Here is an 18,792-nt window from a genome sequence, read left to right as displayed (position 1 = left end):
CATTTGTTCATCATCATCACAATATTGTAAAAGCCCTGGTAGATGCTTGTTAGCAGGGACCTGCATCGTGGTGCTCCCACAAGARCTGCTCGCGGGAGCTGCTGGAGTCTCTCCTTGGGATATTTTGACCCTGCGGAGCTGGTGCAAGTGAGAAACTGCCTTGTGATAACCATGTCAGGAGAGGTTCCTTGGCCAACTGATTAACATGACTCTGAAACAGTAAATAAGAGCCATTCGTTGGACAAAACAGGTTTGTAAGGAAATGATACAGTTATTTTTGTATATACAGGAGAGTTTTTTTACTGGAGCTTTTCTTCTGTTTTTTTTTTTTTTTTTTTGTAGAGAAAATAAAATGCACACTCTGCAGAGACTTGAACCACTGCAGTTTTTGCTGTTTTATAGTCAAGAAGTAATAATGAGGAAATGCATGGTACTTAGTTTATATATATATATATATATTTTAATAAAGTCTCCATCCATGCAGGTTTCCCCATTATTTTTCTCAGCTAGTATTTCTTGTCCTTTGTGCAAACAAGACTGGCCTTAGCTGAGAAGCGTGGCCCACTGTAACGGGTACACAGAGGGTAATACAAGGCCCGTGTGCTCGTGCAGCTATCTGTGCCAGCCCCCGACACTTCTTCTCCATGGTGTTTCAGTTCTTGTACAAAAGAAACAGGATCACTCTGTGTAATGGTTTCTGTGGATGGCTCATGTTTGGGTATTTCAGCCACCTCACCTTTTTCCTGCTCCCTCCCTCTTTTGGGGGGCATATGTTAGAATTAATCTGTTAAAAGCAGTGAAAAGACATTTTAACGAGTCATAGCACCATGGAGAAAAGTTACAATCAGGAAAAAAAAAATCCACAGTGTTTTGTTTATAAATATTTTTTACAAACCCTGCACAACTGTAACCTTTCACAGAGGTTAGAGAAGGCTTCAGCTGATCACAGTGTTCTTCAGGCCAAGGTGAGCTGAAATCACACAGCCACAACTAGTGCCGGGGAAGCAGCACTATGTAAGGATGGATCAAAGTTGTGCTGCTATTAAATTGATTTTTTTTTTTTTTTAAAAAGAGGAGGAAACAAAAAAGCACCTTCCTAAGTGGAGCTTATTTTGCACAGAGTCTAGGCTGGTTGTTAGTGGTTAGGCTGCTGTATTAATTTGGTAGAGTCTTAGAGAAGACCTTGGCTATCACCTTACCTTTTAAATAAAAAATGAGAAATGAAGATACAGAGCCACAGGCATCAGTTAATGAAAGCAAACTACGTAAGCGCCTAAGCAGGGAAGTTTAATACTGCTACAGAAAGCAGAACACTGCTCGCTCTCGGGTTCCTACGCTGTCCTTCATAGGAAGCAAGGTCTGCAGCAGGGAAGACACCATAGCACCCGTGTCCTTCCTTGTGCCCTCCTGGAATCCTAACTAAGAAGCCGGGCACTTGTGACGGGAGGCGAAGGAGCCTGGAGCAGCGCCCGGCGATCGAGTGGAGCCGCGACGGAAGCCTCTGCCCCGGGGCCCGCCGAGCCGCCGCTGCCTTTGCTGCTGGCCCGGCAGCCTCCGCGCTGCGCTCTTCACGGTGCCCTTCCTTGCTGCTCTGCTCTCTTTTCCCCCCCTTCTCGTATCTTACTCATCACAATGTGAGGGAAAAGGCTGCTACTGCAGCGCTCCTGTTCCCGCCGGCTCGCGCTAACCTGCTTCCCGAGCGGCCCTAATCCGCGCACAGCCGCCTGCCCTCATGAAGGACGGGGGGCCGCTGCGCCGCAGGTTTTCCTCCTGTGCTGCCATTTCAGCTGTGTTTTCCCCGAGGCCCGATGGCCGAAAACTTGTCCGGAACGCTTCCTTTGGAGGGTATAACGAACWTTCTCCTGCCTTACCAGGTTTGTTTTGCCTTGCTTTTCTTAATGTACAGGAGGTACCGCGTAATTTTCGCCTCAAACTCTTCAATTTGAATGAATATCATCTCCTGAGATGCTCCCATCTCTGCAGAGATGGTAGGAGCAGTTCGCAGGAATTCAGAACGAATGTTGCTTGCTTGCATTTAGGTATTAGCTGTTTGCAGTGCCAGGCGTTGTTGTTGATAGGCAAGGGAGTAACTTAGCTTATGCCATAGCAAATATCCATTTAAAAGGGATTTGTATATTTGGTGCTGACTGGGTAGTCTGTTTTAGTTCTGTTTTGGGCTTTTATGGCTGAAAATCTAGGATGCGATTTATAAACACCCTGTCCCCCGCATTCACCAGAGATCCTGCTTTAACATAGGAAGATTTGAATACTAAAGTTTATTGTTCAAAGGTAACGGTAAGTTTTGAATGTAACCCTGAGTGCCTAAGCATCAGTGAGCGCCTCATCCGTGCCTGGGCATGAAGCGACAGAATAGAGGGAATTTCAGCCGATAGCCCAACCTTGCAGAGCCCTGGCACAACTCTGCGCTTCGGGAAATTTAACGATGGGGAAGGGCTTGAATCCCCTTCTGCTTCAGGAGATGAGGTTTATCATCTCCTGAAAATCAGTACTGGGGCTGTGAAGTGAATTTTGGAATGTCATTCTGCATAATATGCACTGCTGATACATGAACTTGAATTTCAGCGGTTTACTTCGGAAAACTCGGGTCCTTTAAAATGCATTTCAAGGTCACCGCTTTGAGAAAAGGAACATCATGAAATTTGTGCGTTCTCAGCAGAATTACTCTGCGTGTGCAGCTTGCGCTGTGCTCGCCTGCAGCATCACTCCGTGCGACCAGCTGGCCGAGGAAAGAAGCACGGTTTCAGCCCTCGTTGCGTGGCGTGCGCAGCCGGAGCTCCCGAGCTCCCGAGCCCTGCGCGCGGCAGCGGCTGCGGCGCTGGGAGCCGCTGCGCCCGGCGCCTGCTGCCCGCCCTGGCACCAAAACCGGCGCTTTGGCCTACAGCCCTTCRCTCCGCTCGGCTTCAGGAGCCGGATTAGCCTCCTGCAAGGAATGCAAGGCAGCGCCGCAGCAAAGCGGCTCAAGAAAGAAGGGGTTCAAAGGAAACTTGGATGYGTGCAGCTGGCAGTGCCACCAAATGCTCCTACCTTTAAAATACATGCATGTGGTCTAGTGTTTACTGAAACAAAATTAGAGTTTCCCACTTGGTTTTTTCCTACAGGGGTTTGGACACTACAGGTTTGTGAGWTAACAATGAATGATTTATTTGAAATAAACAAATGGAATAGAAATAATGAAAAAATGAAGTAAAACCGGATAACTAGAAAATCTATCTCCTGAAATTTTTCATTTGTCTGAATCATTCAGGCRATATGAATGCATTGGTAGGCTTGGCCTCTCAGTTTGTGTTAAGCAAGGAGCTGCTTTTGCCCATCTCAAATAAGCTTTTCTGTCGAYTTCCCTTTCAAAAATGAAGGATGACTCTGAAGTGGCTGGATTGTATTGTTAATGCTGGTTGTCAACAGGCTTTTGAAAATCAGTTATCTGAAAGYGCTATTCTCTCCTGTGTTCAGATCTTAAACGGCTTTTTATTTTTATTTTGTGTTCTGCCATGGTTATTTCACCACTCTGATATTTCTATCTCCTACTAAGTATATAGCCAGTAGCCATTGTTGCAGGATACATTTTTTAGCCCAATTATCTGGTCTTCAAAACTATCTATTCACATGACTGACCGAATCAGTGTGTTCCTTGCCTTTCATCTCCAAGTCAGTAATGTTGTGGCTTGGCTTGCTATTTGTGATCTATACATGCATAGATTTCTTGATACTTGTTCCCAGTTTGTTGCTTTCTTTCTTTCTTTCTTTCTTATCTTTTAGATAAAACGGGTTTGTTGGAACTAAGAAGCAATATGGGTTTTTTTGATGCATTTTTCTCACTCAGATGTCCCGAGTACAGATGATATTTGCTGAGAGCTACAAAATCAGGCTTTGAAATGTTTGATGTTGCCTGGCTAGAGAGGTTTTTTTTCCCCTTCTCTCAAGATTAATTGAGGGGACAAATTGCAGATGCAACCTAAGAACARTAACCAAGTTATCGTTCCCAATTGAAGGGAAGGATATTCCCAATATCCTTTCAATTCCCAATTGAAATGTCTGAACTTAAAGCCTAAGTTTTGGTTTAAAATCTTAGTTTTGATTTAAAATGCAGCTGTACACAGACTGAAGATGTCACTGCTGTATGTGCATATATTCATCTTTTTCCTGAAGGCAGCGTTTTGCAGCGCTGATGTTTTTCAGTATTGGCAGGAGGCTCCAGMCCCATCCCAGAAGCAGCAGCGTTCGGTTTTGTTTCCGTGACACCCTACGTGTGCAGCACTATCAAACTTGCCTGTTTGTCTGAAAGATGATCACAAGTCTCCATTTAAAATTCATGTTTCAGAGCTTTAGAGCGATATGCTGAGTGCTCCCAGCAGGAACGTGGCGAGGGGAGGTTTCCACTGCACTCTGGACATGGAATAAACTCCACTGGSTTTTGGACTGGGTTTTGGAGTGGCCTTCAGCTGGCGCTCTGATTTGACAGAAAATGGCAATWTGAGAGCAGATTTGTTAGTCACCTGAAGTGTCCTGGCCGCGCTAGAGTGGCCCTTGCAGGTGAAGACAAGGAGGGAGAAGGCTTTGCTGCGCACGCGGTCCTGGCACCGCAGCCGCTTTTGGTGGCTTTGCCGGTGAAGCTTGTGGGGTTTAGGTTTTGGTTTTGTAATGGGGGGGGGGGGGCGTTAAACTGCATTTGCTTGATATCTCTCCTTGCTCTAGTAAGACTGAAAATTCATCTCATAAGTTTAGGTAACATYCACAAATCCAAGCCTGGTGAAAGAGACGTCATAGCAAAGGATTTCACCTTCAGCCCTTGAAGTTTTGCAYTGAACTGTGAGGCAAGATTACCCTTTTAAGTAGTTCTCAGTTGAAATATCGGATTGGAAATGGAAAGAAAATGAAAACMTTGAGCTGAAAACACTGAGAGTCATCAAGCCTTAGGAATCTTGAGAAACWCCATTTGGTGCTGTGTCTAGCTTCCCATCGCCTGACCGTGTCTGTGCTCCRGACAGGGGCCCCAGCTGCTTTTTGTGCATGCATTTCTTACTGCAAAGTGCAACTGCCAGTGTCTTTGGGACTCACAAAAACACAAGAAGAGCCATAGCRCACAGCACTGCCAGGTGTATTTTCATGGGCCCTGCTGTTGTGCTGGTCAGGAGTCCATAGAGAATTTGCAGTTCACTGCTGACGGCAGGGAGGGTGAAAASAGTATTTATCCTGTAGATCCTGTGAACACAATCATTCTGATTTCAGCTGTTCCTTAACCAAGTATTTCCAAGGCACACTGGMTGTTGCCCTCATTTTGGGCCCGTATTTCGCTTTTTGTGTCCTGTCACAACAAACCTCCCTGCTGACCTCAGTCTCCAAGTGCTGCTGCTGAGAGACAGGACCGTTTCCTGCAGCAGCTCCCTCCATCTCCACAGAGACCAAGTCCTGCCCTGGTGGGGAAGGGAGCAGCGAGCTCAGCAGCTGGGCTCTGGAATAGCCCTGTGCTTACTCGGAGCCTGAGCTTTCCCACCAGGAGAAGATYCCATTGCTATGGTTATAGGGAATGCTTGATTCCCTAAAACTGGCACTGAGTTTTGGCGACCTAAGGCAATCCTGGCCTTGAAGGCTTGAAGCAGCTTTGTTTGTTTGTTGTTTCAGCACCTGATCATGGGTGCTGTAGAAAACCACGTGCCTGGTATTTGGTGCTGTGGTAACTGCGCTCTTCGGCCCCRGGGCCTCTATAAGCTGGAACAGACCTGGCCAGGCAAAATGCCCTGCCAGGATGATGATTGCAACATAGTTGGCTCTTTCCTTAATACACACCGAGAGCGTAATGTGCGTTTCCGTGGCCTATAGTTGCTGCTTAACAACAACATCAGCAGTTTGGCCTCCTCTCACACATAGGCTGGGTGCAGCTGTTGCTTCACGTTGCTTTTTGAGTTCTGATAAAATGTGGAATTTACACTGGGAATTTGATTGCTGTAATATAAAGCCTTATATACACACCTATGCAAAGTCAAACTGAAAATGTGAATTCGAGGCTGAAAAAAATTTCTAGCAAGAAACTAGCTGGCGGTCTTAATCTGTGTTGCAGGTGTGCTTTCACGCACTTAGAATTTAGCAGATTATTTCTATTTGCAGAAATAGAAAGGGCTTTGTTCAGTACTACCCAGCACATGTCTAAGTGCMTGTTTGGGTGTGGGGGAGAAAGGGTCATTTTACAGACCACAGTCAGCACCGATCAGGTTATCAAATCAGTCACAGCACCCTCCAAATATGAGGGATATTCTGGCCCAGAGTGGGTGTTACATTTACCTATGTTGTGGTAACTGGTAAGTTTTCAGCTGATGTGACGGACTAATGAATGTGTTGCTTGAAAATTGATTTTTCAGTGAGTTTTAATTTAAAAAATGTTGGTGGAACCCTGATGGTAAGCTGTATGCTTAAATGATATGAAACGTYATTTAAGAAATCTGACTTGCTTGCTCTTGTTGGTTAAACACAGGTTGCTGTGCTTATTTCACAGGCTAACTCAAGGAAAATGTAATGTGTTCAAATCATAACAATTGTGTCTTTTTTTGCAGGTTTTGACAAAGGGAAGGATGATGTGTCACAAAGCAAAGAGGATGCAGCACATTCTATATCAAAAAGCAAGGTAAGTAATGCAGCCCTAAAGTGGCTTAAAATGTCTGCATAARAAGTGTTGAGTACCTTTTTCATTAAATACAAATGTATTTAGCTTTCATTCTAGATAATCTTGAMGATTTCTCTTCAGATTTAGCAATAGATAAAGATTAAAGCAAGCTTATTAATACAATTCTCAGGAGGGCATCACATGGAAACATACAGTTCAGGTTAGTGAAAAGGAAACGTGGATTCTCCTTGCAGTCATCATGGTGCCCAGTTTTTCCTAGCCAAACATACAGTGAGTTTAGACCAACTTTTTATACAGAGCAGATTTACAGTCCTTTAAGGTGTAGGTGAGGATGCTGCTCATTAAGCTGTAACAGATCTCCTTATAGGAATGCTAAAGAAACTGTAACTGGAGAAGCTTTAGCTTTATCGCTTGCAAAGTTGCAATCTAAAGCATACTTGCATGTGTTCTTTTGTTCTGTTCATTGAAAGGGCTGTTGTACCCCAGAAGCCCTGTGCAAAGGTCCATTTCTGTGCAGCAATGAGTTCACATAGGAAAGTGTGCTCAGTACTACAACAGACTAGATAYAGTTGCTGCATGTTTATATTCTGGCAGTCTTATAGAAATGGAAAAGGCAGGAACCAGGCCAATTCWTAATCACTGTGGCATAGATGCATGATAAATTTTTTAAAAAGTTTATTTAGATGCAGTGAAGAGTGAGACCATGTGTATGGAAGCTGAGGAATGGGCACTGCAGTCACCAGAAATAGCACTAACAGCTTGGGATGGTTAAACTTTAAAAAGAAAGAAATTGTGGACTACCATGGAGCGACCAAAAAGACCTTTACTCTTGTTGTACTCTTGTGATTCCAGGTCTTCTTCCAGAGTCTGAGAGTTCTGGTCAGCAAAAAGTGTCTGACCTGTCAGATTTTTATGTAGTGYATTTATTTAGAAGTTGGAGTTCTGTAAAAGCATTTTTATCAGATATTCGACCAAAAAAGGTGTCTTTAGTGTCTGTAAGAGAAAAGAGAGAGAGACGCTGTGTTTTGCAAAGGGGGAAGTCCTGTATAGTTTGATCACTGAACTGAGAATTTGTTGTCTGCTTTTCTTCCTTAAGCATCACTACAAGGTAGCGTTTAAAGGTGCTTCAGGCTGTGTGTGTGTTTGCATTTTCTGCTGGTGCATCCACTGGCTTTTTGGCTTTTCCAAGGGAAGAACACGATGACAGCCACTAAAAGCCGATCACCAAGGTGCAGCCTCCCGAGCGGAAGGGGCGCCAGGCTGGGCAGTCCCGGAGCAGGAAGCATGCGAGGCGGGAAGAGCAGCCAGTGTGCTGCCTCCTGGAGCTCCTCCCTGGCAGCCTCGTCCAGCCCCACATGGCTGCACCATGCAGGCCAAGAAGCCCCTCGGAGGCAGAGGGGAGGCACTCAGGGTCTCAACACAAATCCTCAAAAAAAGATTTCACATGGCAGAGGCTTAAACAGGAGTTGCYGGTCCTGCCACTTAAGACAAATGTTTAATAGATGCCAAAACCAGCCRGAGTGACCTAAAGATTTTTAGTAACAGTCAACGAGGTCATTGGAATTGTTCCATACTAGGTAGTTTCTGTGCTGTTGTAGCTGAGGAGCCCGACCCGGAGCTGGTGCCCGGGTCTGATTGGGACTTTGTGTCCTCCTGGAGGCCGGCTGGGCAGGGACTCCAGGAAGGGTTCTCCATTCAGCTCGCTTCTGACCAAGATAATTAGTTTGGCCCAGAAACCTCTAAATCATTCCTGATTTGCACGTCAAGTCACAGCTCTTTAACTTGTGTCCTTTTCTTCAAGCTCTATTAATTATTCACCTTTTACTGCCCAACGTGTTTTTATCTTCACCATGCTTATCTTCCTCGATTCTTCTCTGATCTTAGGTCTCTGCATACTTTTTTGTTACTCTGATTACTTGCAGTTCTCTCTTATCTGAGAGGCGACGGGCGTTTCTACTCGCCCTAATGCAGGGCTTTCTTTTCTGCAATAACCCTGCGGGGCTTTGCAAGTCCYGTGGCTCCCTCACAGCCCAGCACCGACGGAGCTGGCAGGCGATGGCTGTCGGCCGTCCTCGCTGTGGGGATTAAGTGACAGCCCTTCCTCCTAACCAGGGCTGAGGAGAGAGTACGGAGGCTGCTCTGAAGGTACCCAACGCACCTCGCTGGCCAGTGCACTTGGTTCTCCTGAAATGTTCTCCCCTTAACAAGCTGCAGGGATGCAAACATAATGTGTGGAGGCAGCACTGAGTTATTAGCTTAAAAATAGCTGTGTCCCATCTGTCCCAGAGTCTGCTGTACAGGTGAACATAGKGCCATGCCAGTGGGCTTGAGGACTGATCCTGAGAAAATGAGTTATTGAAACCTGGCGTACTCGCCGTTTGGGGGCTTAAATATTTATGGATTGTATTGGCTTTCTGTTAGTGAGCAACTAGGCTAGTTACAAATGTTTTACTTAAGTTATACCTTGCATAACAACTGGCTGATTTCTGCTTATGAGGGACTGCTAAGCATTTTTGCCACCTCTGTTCCTACATTTAAAGTACAGTAGATCTTTAACTTGTAGACAGAGGCATTACATGACTAAATGTAAAGTTGTATGTCTCTCTCACAGCTGTATCTCGGGCATTAAGAGCATATCTTTAATAAGCAGTGATAAGGATTCCTGCCTTCTCTCAAGGTGTATGTGGAAGCAGGCTGAAATGATTTTGAGATAGCAGATTACTTCTTGCCATGAATTGCTCACATCCTTTTGGTGCCTTTTCTGGCAATGTGCCTGACGTGTGACAGTGGATGCAAATAAGGAAAATAATTTTGTGTTGGCACAAAATAGCAGTGCTTTGCCTTGGAATAAAACTCGCTTAGTTTGGCACTTAACAAATAGAACATTGTTAGACTACTTAGACTTTTTGGCAATACAACAAATTCATAACCTTATCTAAGCAGACTCTTGTAAAGTGTTAATTCTGAGGCAGTGAAGCAGGACCAAGGTTAAATTGTTTTGTTCTGTTTATAATTCTTTAATTTTTATCTCTCTGGTTTGAGTGATTCATGTACTAGGAAAGAAATTATGTTTAAGGCACTATTTTTAATAATGCATTAAATCATTAGTCTTCTCAATACTTTTGGTTTTGACTRTCTCTTTAAAGTAGTTAAGAATAGAAATTCAGTAATAAAACTTTGTGWTGTAGTCTGAGATTTGAAATTACCCTTTGGAAATGTTGAACAGAATAAGAAGCAGTTTTCAGCCTCCTTGAATTCACAAAGCTTAGATAATTATGTTGATTTTCTTCTTTTTTTTTTTTTTTGTGTAGGAAGGAATTTTGAGGGAATCAAATTTACATTTCAGTGCACAGAGAGATATAACTCCTTGTATTTTATCATATACATAGTGGGTCCCTGCTCAGCATTCCCTGAGCTGCAATAGGAATGACAAGTAATAACTCTGCCGTCACTTATTCTTTTCTCTTTCCTCTCCTCTGTATCCCAGGGTGAATCCTTACTTGGCTGCAATTCCTTTTCAACTAGTGGGCAAGAGATGCAAAGGAATAAACTTTGAACCTTATAAGACATGGGGAGAGGGTGGAAGAAATCATGTGGTGCTGAGGCAGCATATTGTCCTGTTATGAATAAGGACTTGGGTTTTATAAACAACCTCGAGTGTCTTGTTCCCTCGTCTAGTGGCACTGTGAGCTTGCCTAAGGTGACTTGAAAAATAATCAGATCGTGGGGCTGGGAAGAACGAGTAGCTTTAGTGGTCAGCTGTGCTCTGGTAATTTAGACAACAGCTAAATTCTAGGCTGAAGACACTATTTTCCTTCATGGGTCATGGGGTAAGTGCCTCTCTAGCTGTCAGTCTGCAGAAATCGCCACGTTTCACAGGCATTACGACTGGGTTGGGAATGAAGGCATGGCGGATGTGTGGGCTCCCCCGCGTCTAAATASCAGGATTTTCCTAAAACCCTGAAGCCCTCTGCCTGCTAGAAGAATGCCCAGCTAGTCAGGAATTTAACACATGAGCAACAGAGTACATGTGCTAAATATTTACTGTATGTAGGTCAGCTTGTGGAGAAATCGGACTCTTTCTGCCCTTACAATCTTTAAGAAGCAGGACTCCAAAAATAGACAGTAAACAGCTCACGTTACTTTTTATGTGGAGGAACAGAAGGCAAGTGAGTGGGAACAGACATTTGCAAACCTCTCTTTGCTTTTCAAACACTGTTTTGAAAGTGCCTGGAGCAACATTATGCTTGTACCTATGACTGTCTCTTACTTATTGTGCCTTTTGTGAATTGCAGTCCGAATCCAAACTTTTCAATGGCTCGGAGAAGGACATCTCCTTGTCTTCAAGCAAGCTTACGAAAAAGGAATCTCTCAAGGTGAATCAATAGCAAAGCATCTCCTCAGGGGCTGTGAGCATCTCCTCCTAGTTTTACCCTGTTCTCCAGTGAGAAAACAAATGCCAAGTCATGAGAAGACCTCTAGAGAATATCTAAGTAYTGTGAGAAGCAGTGGTGTTGATTCTCCTCAGTTTTCCAGTCTTACTATCTTGTTACTTGAGTATGGGCTTCTGTAATATAGTCTTTAAGGTGACGGAAGATTAAAGGATAATTTAGGTTAGGAAGGATCTCAGGATATAATCTGCTCCATGTGATGGATGGTRGAAGGAATTATCAAGGTTGCAACTTGCAGTACATGCAGTTTTCCTATAGACTCTATCCCTGTGTTCTAAAAAGACCAATTCCAGTGTCTGGCAGATAACATGGCAGGAGAAATTTAAATGAGAAATTTAACTTTTCTTTCCCACTAAAAGAGAGGAGATCAGATGGTTGTAAATTTCTGCTAGCAAGGGAAAGTAGTGGATGAATGAAGATGACTGACCGGATAATGTACCTGTAAATCTGAATCTGGCTCTGAATTTGTTTTTGTGCTTAAACCCAGAAGGGAATCTTTTTGTCTCATTTTAACAGTATTTTTCATGATTCTCAGTCTTAAAAACAAACTGCATAAGAATCCAAAGTAGCTGATCTTGCAACAGATCATTCAAAAGTTTTTTACATTGTGTTTTAAAGATAATTTTCTGTATCAGTATTGCAAATTGAACTTAGAAAGTTTTTTACTTGACTTGTATTTATYGATGACTTTTTCTGCTATGATTACTCATTTGTGTCTATGGCATTACAAATATTTTTATTATTAATTACAGGTTCAAAAGAAAAATTACAGAGAAGAGAAGAAGAGAGCCACGAAAGAATTACTTAGCACTATCACAGACCCGTCAGTTATTGTTATGGCTGACTGGCTGAAGGTCAGAACTGAAGTGTGAAACCTGAGCTGAAGACCCAGCAGCTGCCTGCTGCTTTCTCACCAGAATAGAAAAGGCTCAATCTCTTAGCTGCTGAGTAATGTTTTTCTACAAGCACAGGAGCTATTATTGCATCCCAGAGTCTCTGCTTAAATCCCAAGGGAATAATAGAGTAAACCTAGTATAGGTTAAATAATAGAGTAAACCTAGCTCCCAGTCACCAGGGTCACAGGCATCTTCTATGCATCGCAATTAGCTTCAAAAGAGTTGGCTTTCAGACTCTGATTTTGTCTTTTTGTTTCACACTTTGAATGTAAGCTCTGTTACTAGCAAAGAAAGTCATTCAAGTATGTTAGATATTTGAGTACAGGCTTCTTTATGCATCTCTTTCTGGTTATTTGTCTTTCTTAAGATCTAACTGTTCTCTAACACTTGCATAAAATGTGAGAAATTCATTTCCTGCAGAGAGCAGTCAGTGTCATCAGAATTACTGTAGCCTTTGCGTTAATTCCTTGAATTTGTGAACATTTCTTGCAAATTGTGCAGGAAAGTCTGTTACTCATTTTATTAGATCCAAGTGATAGTTTATCTGAGAAAAGTTTCTCCAGCTTTATGCAAAAACTGCATAAATAGATAAATAGGTGGGTAAATAGGCTAGGATACTGCTCACATGTCTGTTTTGTGTTCAGTCCTGCATGTGCTCAAGAATACCAGAGCTGCCAGAGCTGATGCGAGCAGCCTAATCAGATAGGCAAATTTAGGTGCATGAAAGGTTCTCCTTTCATGAAGTTAATGGCTATTTATAAGAGATTTTATCCAAGAAATACACATATGTATGAGAGTTGCTTTTTTTCCTGCTATTTTGTTTTTCTCCACAGACTTCTGATCGATTTTCAGAGGAGCTCTGATTTGAAAGATATTTATGCATTTATAGATGTATCTCTCTATATATTAATTCCATGCTTATGAGAAAGTATTTCCAAAATAGGAAAATTCATGGAGGTTTGACATGGAATCAAATAGAGTCAGATCTAATGATATATGTAGACATATGTATGTAGACATATAAATGAATATATATATATATATATATATAAAAAAATCCATTTGTAGAATAAGTTGTCATCAGGAATGAGTGGAAAGAATGGGCATTAACTGTATACTTTTACTGTTCTTTTGATGCAGCTGAATAAGTGTTTCATAAAACTTTGGGCCCTGGATAAACTTTTCTTGGAGTAAAGCTACTAAATAAATTCTATTTTAATTACACTGTGTTAAAGGGATTGGTTTTGGTACTGGCCTCACTCATATTTAACTTTATTTATCTTCTAGATTCGTGGTACCTTGAAAAGCTGGACCAAGCTGTGGTGTGTACTAAAACCAGGAGTCTTGCTTATTTACAAAACTCCCAAAAATGGCCAGTGGGTAGGAACAGTGCTCCTGAACGCTTGTGAGCTCATTGAGAGGCCTTCTAAAAAAGAYGGCTTTTGCTTCAAACTCTTCCATCCTTTGGAGCAGTCCATATGGGCTGTGAAGGTAAGTGGTCGTCCACTAAGAACTGCGTGTGTTATTCGTGCTACCAACTATGAGTGAAAACCTCCTAAATGAAAAGTTTTGTTAGAGCTTAATTGGTTTATCTATTCTGGATGTTAAACGTCAACATTTAGTCTTTTTCACTGCAGAAGTTACTTGATTTATGCTTTTTACACAGCTTTWTATGCTTAAATACTTGGTGTGGTGTGTGGGGAGATCAAGCAAACTAGTTCAGTCCCTGACAGCAGTGTAAGGGGAGGAAAAGAGGATAGAAGAGTATAGAGGAAGAAAAGAGTATAATAATGTTGTATTTTACATCACTCCAATATGATTTTCCAACTATTACTAATAGAGGGACATTTAAAGAAGGAAGTAATTTGCCAGAATGACAGAGCTGAGATGGATTACAAGCATGTTGGGTTTTCCAGTTCTGTTACTAAGGGTGGAATAAAACATTCAGGTGGCTTCCTTGTACAATAATAATATATATTATAACTTGTTACCTGTTTATGTTCCTGAAAATTTAGAAATTTATGGCTGAAAATTTAGAAATTTATGAAAATTTATGACTAAAAATTTATGCCTGAAAAATTACGGCTGAAATTTTAGAAAGATAAATGTTTTCCTTCCCTTTTGGTGTTTGCTTGATCATGCMTGACATAATATTGTTAGTTATTAGCCCATAATTGCTGAAGAACATAGTGTTCTGCATAGTAAAGAGTTATCTCAATTTTTCATCTTTATTTCAAAATTTRCTTTTCTTTTATACTCAAAGAAACAAGCTAATAGAATCCTTGCTTTCTACATACTTATGGGGAGGTGGTATGGAAGCATAGCACAAGGGAACATATTTATCTCCTGAAATGACAACTTGTTTTGGCTGAAGTTAATGTACATATTAGAATCTTTATCTTGCAATTATCATCTATATTAAGTCACATCTTTTGAACCTTTAGTTGGCACAGATGTGGCACTGTGATAGCTGTACAATGTGCTATACTGCTTTTGCATCTGCCCTCACACCAGAAAGCCAGGCAGCAAGTGAAATTCCTGATGCTTGTTTGAGGTCATCTCTTGAAGTGTCATCACTAACAGTGTTATATAAACTTGTGGTTTGTACAGCAGATCTTTTGTAGTTGTATTTTAGAATAATTTTATTTTTATATTCCTCAGGAGGATTTTTCACTGATTAGTGGTGATGTCGCATTTGCAGAACACAAACTTCATGCTCTTTTACAAAGCTACAGGGTGTGGTGTTAATGTGACTTAATGATTTGTGCTCATGTACCTCCATTGCAAAGTGGTGGCCTGTCTGCAGAAGATGACAAATCAGTCTTTTATTTCTTTATTGCTTGGCAATGAGAAATGGATTTGTTTGTTTTTTTAACTAGATATTTAGAATTTAGAGGACATGGCCCACCAGATTTTTACTTTTTTAAGGTAGGTCAAATATTGAACCTGAACAAGCTGGTAATTGTCCATTCTAAATGTGCTAAGAGCTGGAGTGGCATTTGTTCATTTTGGTATGGCTATTTGCAGTTGAGAATTACTGGTTTTAATTAGATGAAAGGCCTTGAAGTTTGAAACTTTCTGCCTTGTTTTCCTAGTCAACTCTAACTTCCTAGTTACAGATTTATTACTGCGAGGCAAACGTGCATAAGCATAAYAGCAATTAACTGATTCACAGAGTAGCTTTACCAGGAGAGCCTGAATCAAAGCTAAAGTGAACCTTGTTTGCCAGCAGCCTAGGAAGATGACATTGCAAGAAAATATTTACACAGGTGTAAGTACTGCAGGAGATTTTCTTGCTTGAACTTCCCACTTTTGGCAGATTTTGAATTCTCTTCTGCAGTAGTTTGAGGCCAGTCACTTAACATGCTCCCTTCAGCTTCTTGCTGTGGTCTTTGATGTTCCTCAAGCCCCCCGGGGCCCTGTGCACTTGAGCTCGTTCGTTCTCCTTCTCATTCCCAGTCCTGATGCCGCTCTAATTTTCTGAGGTTGCTACCCAGGAAAATTACTGAAAATAATTTTTCACTAACAGATTTAGTTAAAAGTGTGACTGCTTCTCTATTTTTGTTACTTTCTATGAATGTTCATGACACTTGCGTTCTGYTGGCGTGAATATTCTGCCTGGAAGTAAATTTAAAAGTGGGGTTTTTTTTTGTTTGTTTGTTTTTTTGTTTGTTTTGGTTTTTTTGAATCTATGGAACTAGAATTTTAAACTTGGCCATTGCCTTGCATTTGAGCACTGGCACAGGCATTTTTTCAAGGACAGAAACAGTTCAAATAAGTCACCTAACCCATGGAAACTTCCTAGTGTCTCTGTCAAAGAATATTAATATACAGATAATCGATCTTGAATTCATAACTGGTGACATCAAATAAAAGATGTCCAGTGCTTTTGGAACTTTAATTAGAGGAAACCAAGATCCACAAGCAGCTGTTCCAAAAGAGGCCAGGCTGCTTCAATGTCCCCTGTGAGGGCCTTGCTYGGTGCTGCCGACGCGAAGCGCCTGGGGCTGCGCTTCCCCGCCATCCCAAAGAGCCGTTCCTTGGCRCAGCAGCTGCTGTGTCCTCTCCACACCTGGCTCCTGGGCAGATCCCTGCCCTTGCTCCAGGCTCGGGCGCCTGGGAATGGAGCTCGTGGTGGCCRAGGCGCCTGCGGGGCTCTGGCCTCCCGGACCCGTCCCCCAGAGCTGCCCGCGGCCCTCCTGCCTCCCTGGCCAGCAGCCACCGAGCCGGACGGGGCTGCAGTACATGGAGCTTTTTCACAGCCAGGAGGCTGGTCCTGTGTCCTCAACGTCATTTACAGCAGCGCCAGCTTGTGTGTATTGGTGTCTGAGCGCCACCAACACTCCTTGCTACCCCCCTGCCACGTTGGGAAGTGTTTTGGCTGTTTCATCTGCTTGCTTCTCAGATATCCACCGTGATCTGCTTCTGCTCTGAACYTCTGCTTGCTTTCAAACTCCCTCTTCTGAGCCCGGTACTAACTTCTCATTAGGCTTCTCTGGGGAAATCAGCCAAGAGCAAAATGTGTTAACTCATCAGTTAGGGAGGCTTAACCCAGCTTTCAATGACAGCTTCGAGTATTTTTATTTTTCTTTAATACAGCCCTCTTTGCTTGTCAGTTGTCTTAAATTTTCTACAAATAAACTTCTCAAAGGAGCCTTAAAGTGATTGTTTGATGTTCTATTCCAAAAATGATGCTGGACAAAAATAGAAGGGTCTTTAGGAATAATTTTTAAGTTCAAAATGCACAAATATTCATAGTGAAAATTAAATTTGGCAGTTTAAATATTTTCTGTGTCTTTTGATTGAGCGCAACRTCATGGAGCCCTGCTGATGCTCTTTATAGAGAGACCTAAGCATCAAAATGCCTTTTATAAACCTTGGAATGCCCTTTTTGGGGACAGCAACTCCACTGATGTCTAAGGGTAGGCACCTGAATATTTAGTGAATTGATTATTTGCTACTGGAGAAGTTAGGGAGAGAGGAAGCAGGGGAAGCCTGCAGAGCCCCTCGTGCCTGGGTGGGAGGTGCTGCCCTCCATTTTCGGTAAGCTCCATTTCGGGAGCGAGCGGCTGGGGACAGGCTGGGCCTAGCACAGTGCTGAGGAGACCGGCACAGGGACATCTGCCCCCGGGGCCTCCCTTCCCGCCGCGGCTCCGCAGGCCCTGGAGTCTGGCCGGGCCTCAGGAGCCGCAGCGGCCTCTTGGGCATCAGTCCTGGCTCTTGTCAAAGAAGGGCAGGGAGCGGAGCGGGGAAGAGCAGGGCTGGTGGGCCCCGCTGCTGGCAGCGTTTGTGTGGATCCGCTCTCTCGAGCCTCCTCACAGAAGTGCCTCTTGTTTTGCCTGCTTTTGATCCCACCCCTTCAGCTCAGAGAGGGAGCGGAGAAGGAATAACCTGTCCCTTGCAATCTCTCTGTGTGCCCTAATCCCTGAAAGTGAGGGTGACAGCCCCTCTAGGGTTCCYGTTGATGCTTTTGTCTTCCTGCTGTGAAGGGCATCAGCAGTGCGGTTGCAAGTTACAATGCCAAGTGTGATTTACCCAAGAACAGAAAAAACTGTCTGAACGCCAAAGACCTTTCTCTCCAAAGTGGGCTTGAATTGGGAGCTGTATTTAGAGTGAAGAYCCTGCAGAAGAAATCCAGTAAAAGAGGGCTGTCCGTCTTTCCATCCATGTCGTCATTAGATGTTGCTGCGTGACAGCAAACGGCCCCGCGCGGTGTCAGCCTGAGTGAAGGACTTGAACCGGAGCTAAGATTCCTGATGCTCTTGCTTCTCTTTTGTGTGTTTCAAGGGTCCAAAAGGGGAAGCAGTTGGCTCTATTACTCAGCCATTACCCAGCAGTTACTTGATCATCCGAGCTGCTTCAGAATCAGATGGTAAATAGATATTTTACTATTTTTTTTTCCAGAATTTTAGAAYTTGCTAGAAGACAGATGTGTTTAGTTCTTTTACTACGCCTATTACAGGACGGTGTTTGCGATTCCATGGCTGTTAAAGCTACCCATTAGCACAGTGCGTTCAGTTGCGTTGGTCCTGGAGGTTTTTCAGGGTTATTGAAGCAGAGTACGGACCTGAAGGAAGTCACTGGGCTCTGCAAAGTTCCCCTGCTATGGCTGGGTAGAGCAGGAAAGAGGATATTTGAGATTTCATTACGTTAATTATYGTCTAATACTCAATGTCATCCTTTTTAAAAAGCTGATGTGGACATACATTGATTCTAATGGAGCTACTCTGTATTATAAAGAGTGGTAACACTGCAGAGCTCCAGCAGTAGCGGTGCCCTCAAAATACAGTTTTGTGTCAAGACTTTTATCACAGGGTGCTCCATGTTAGTGCCACCATCTTGAGAAGTTATAAAAGGGAAACAGAATTTCAGACTGTTGTATAACCTTCCTTTTAGTAACTGTTTTCCTTCCTTTCAACTTTCTTTCRTTTAGCAACTGTTTCCTCTCCTTAATTAAACTTAACCAGTACAGACTTTAAAAGCAGGACTTTATTTACCTTTAAATCAATATGTATATATCTTTTATATATATATATATACACACACACGTATATCTGTATATATCTTTATATATCTCTATGTATGTATATCTTTATATAGGTGTGTATATATATATGTATATATAAGTTTGAAAGAGAATAGGGTAAGTGGCATTTTGGGGTTATTTATTCTAATTTGTCCCTAAGCATAGGTTTGTGCTATCATTATTATTGTATTCAATCACTTTTATTTATTCATTGCTAATTACTTGCAAAATTGGAAGCTGATTATATATAGGGAAATGGAGAAATAAGGAACGAAGAAACAA

General features: G+C 42.6%; 1 protein-coding gene across 6 annotated transcripts in view; it reads left to right on the top strand.

Annotated features, from left to right (window-relative positions):
* The window catches only part of OSBPL8 (oxysterol binding protein like 8), a 68,725-nt gene that overhangs the window by 36,704 nt on the left and 13,229 nt on the right, over window positions 1-18,792 (top strand). For all 6 annotated transcript variants that reach the window (XM_026038523.1, XM_026038522.1, XM_026038521.1 and 3 more), the window contains 5 exons: window positions 6,567-6,637; window positions 10,933-11,013; window positions 11,841-11,942; window positions 13,272-13,475; window positions 17,772-17,856. In XM_026038523.1, coding sequence (XP_025894308.1) covers window positions 6,567-6,637; window positions 10,933-11,013; window positions 11,841-11,942; window positions 13,272-13,475; window positions 17,772-17,856 — 543 coding nt within the window. The remainder of the gene's footprint in view (window positions 1-6,566; window positions 6,638-10,932; window positions 11,014-11,840; window positions 11,943-13,271; window positions 13,476-17,771; window positions 17,857-18,792) is intronic.

The sequence above is a fragment of the Nothoprocta perdicaria genome, unplaced genomic scaffold, assembly GCF_003342845.1.
Source record: "Nothoprocta perdicaria isolate Ctin4 unplaced genomic scaffold, notPer1 scaffold_211, whole genome shotgun sequence".
In the NCBI taxonomy this organism is placed as follows: domain Eukaryota; kingdom Metazoa; phylum Chordata; class Aves; order Tinamiformes; family Tinamidae; genus Nothoprocta; species Nothoprocta perdicaria.
The sequence above is the reverse complement of the archived record's forward strand: the minus strand, read 5'-3'. Positions and strand labels throughout refer to the sequence as shown.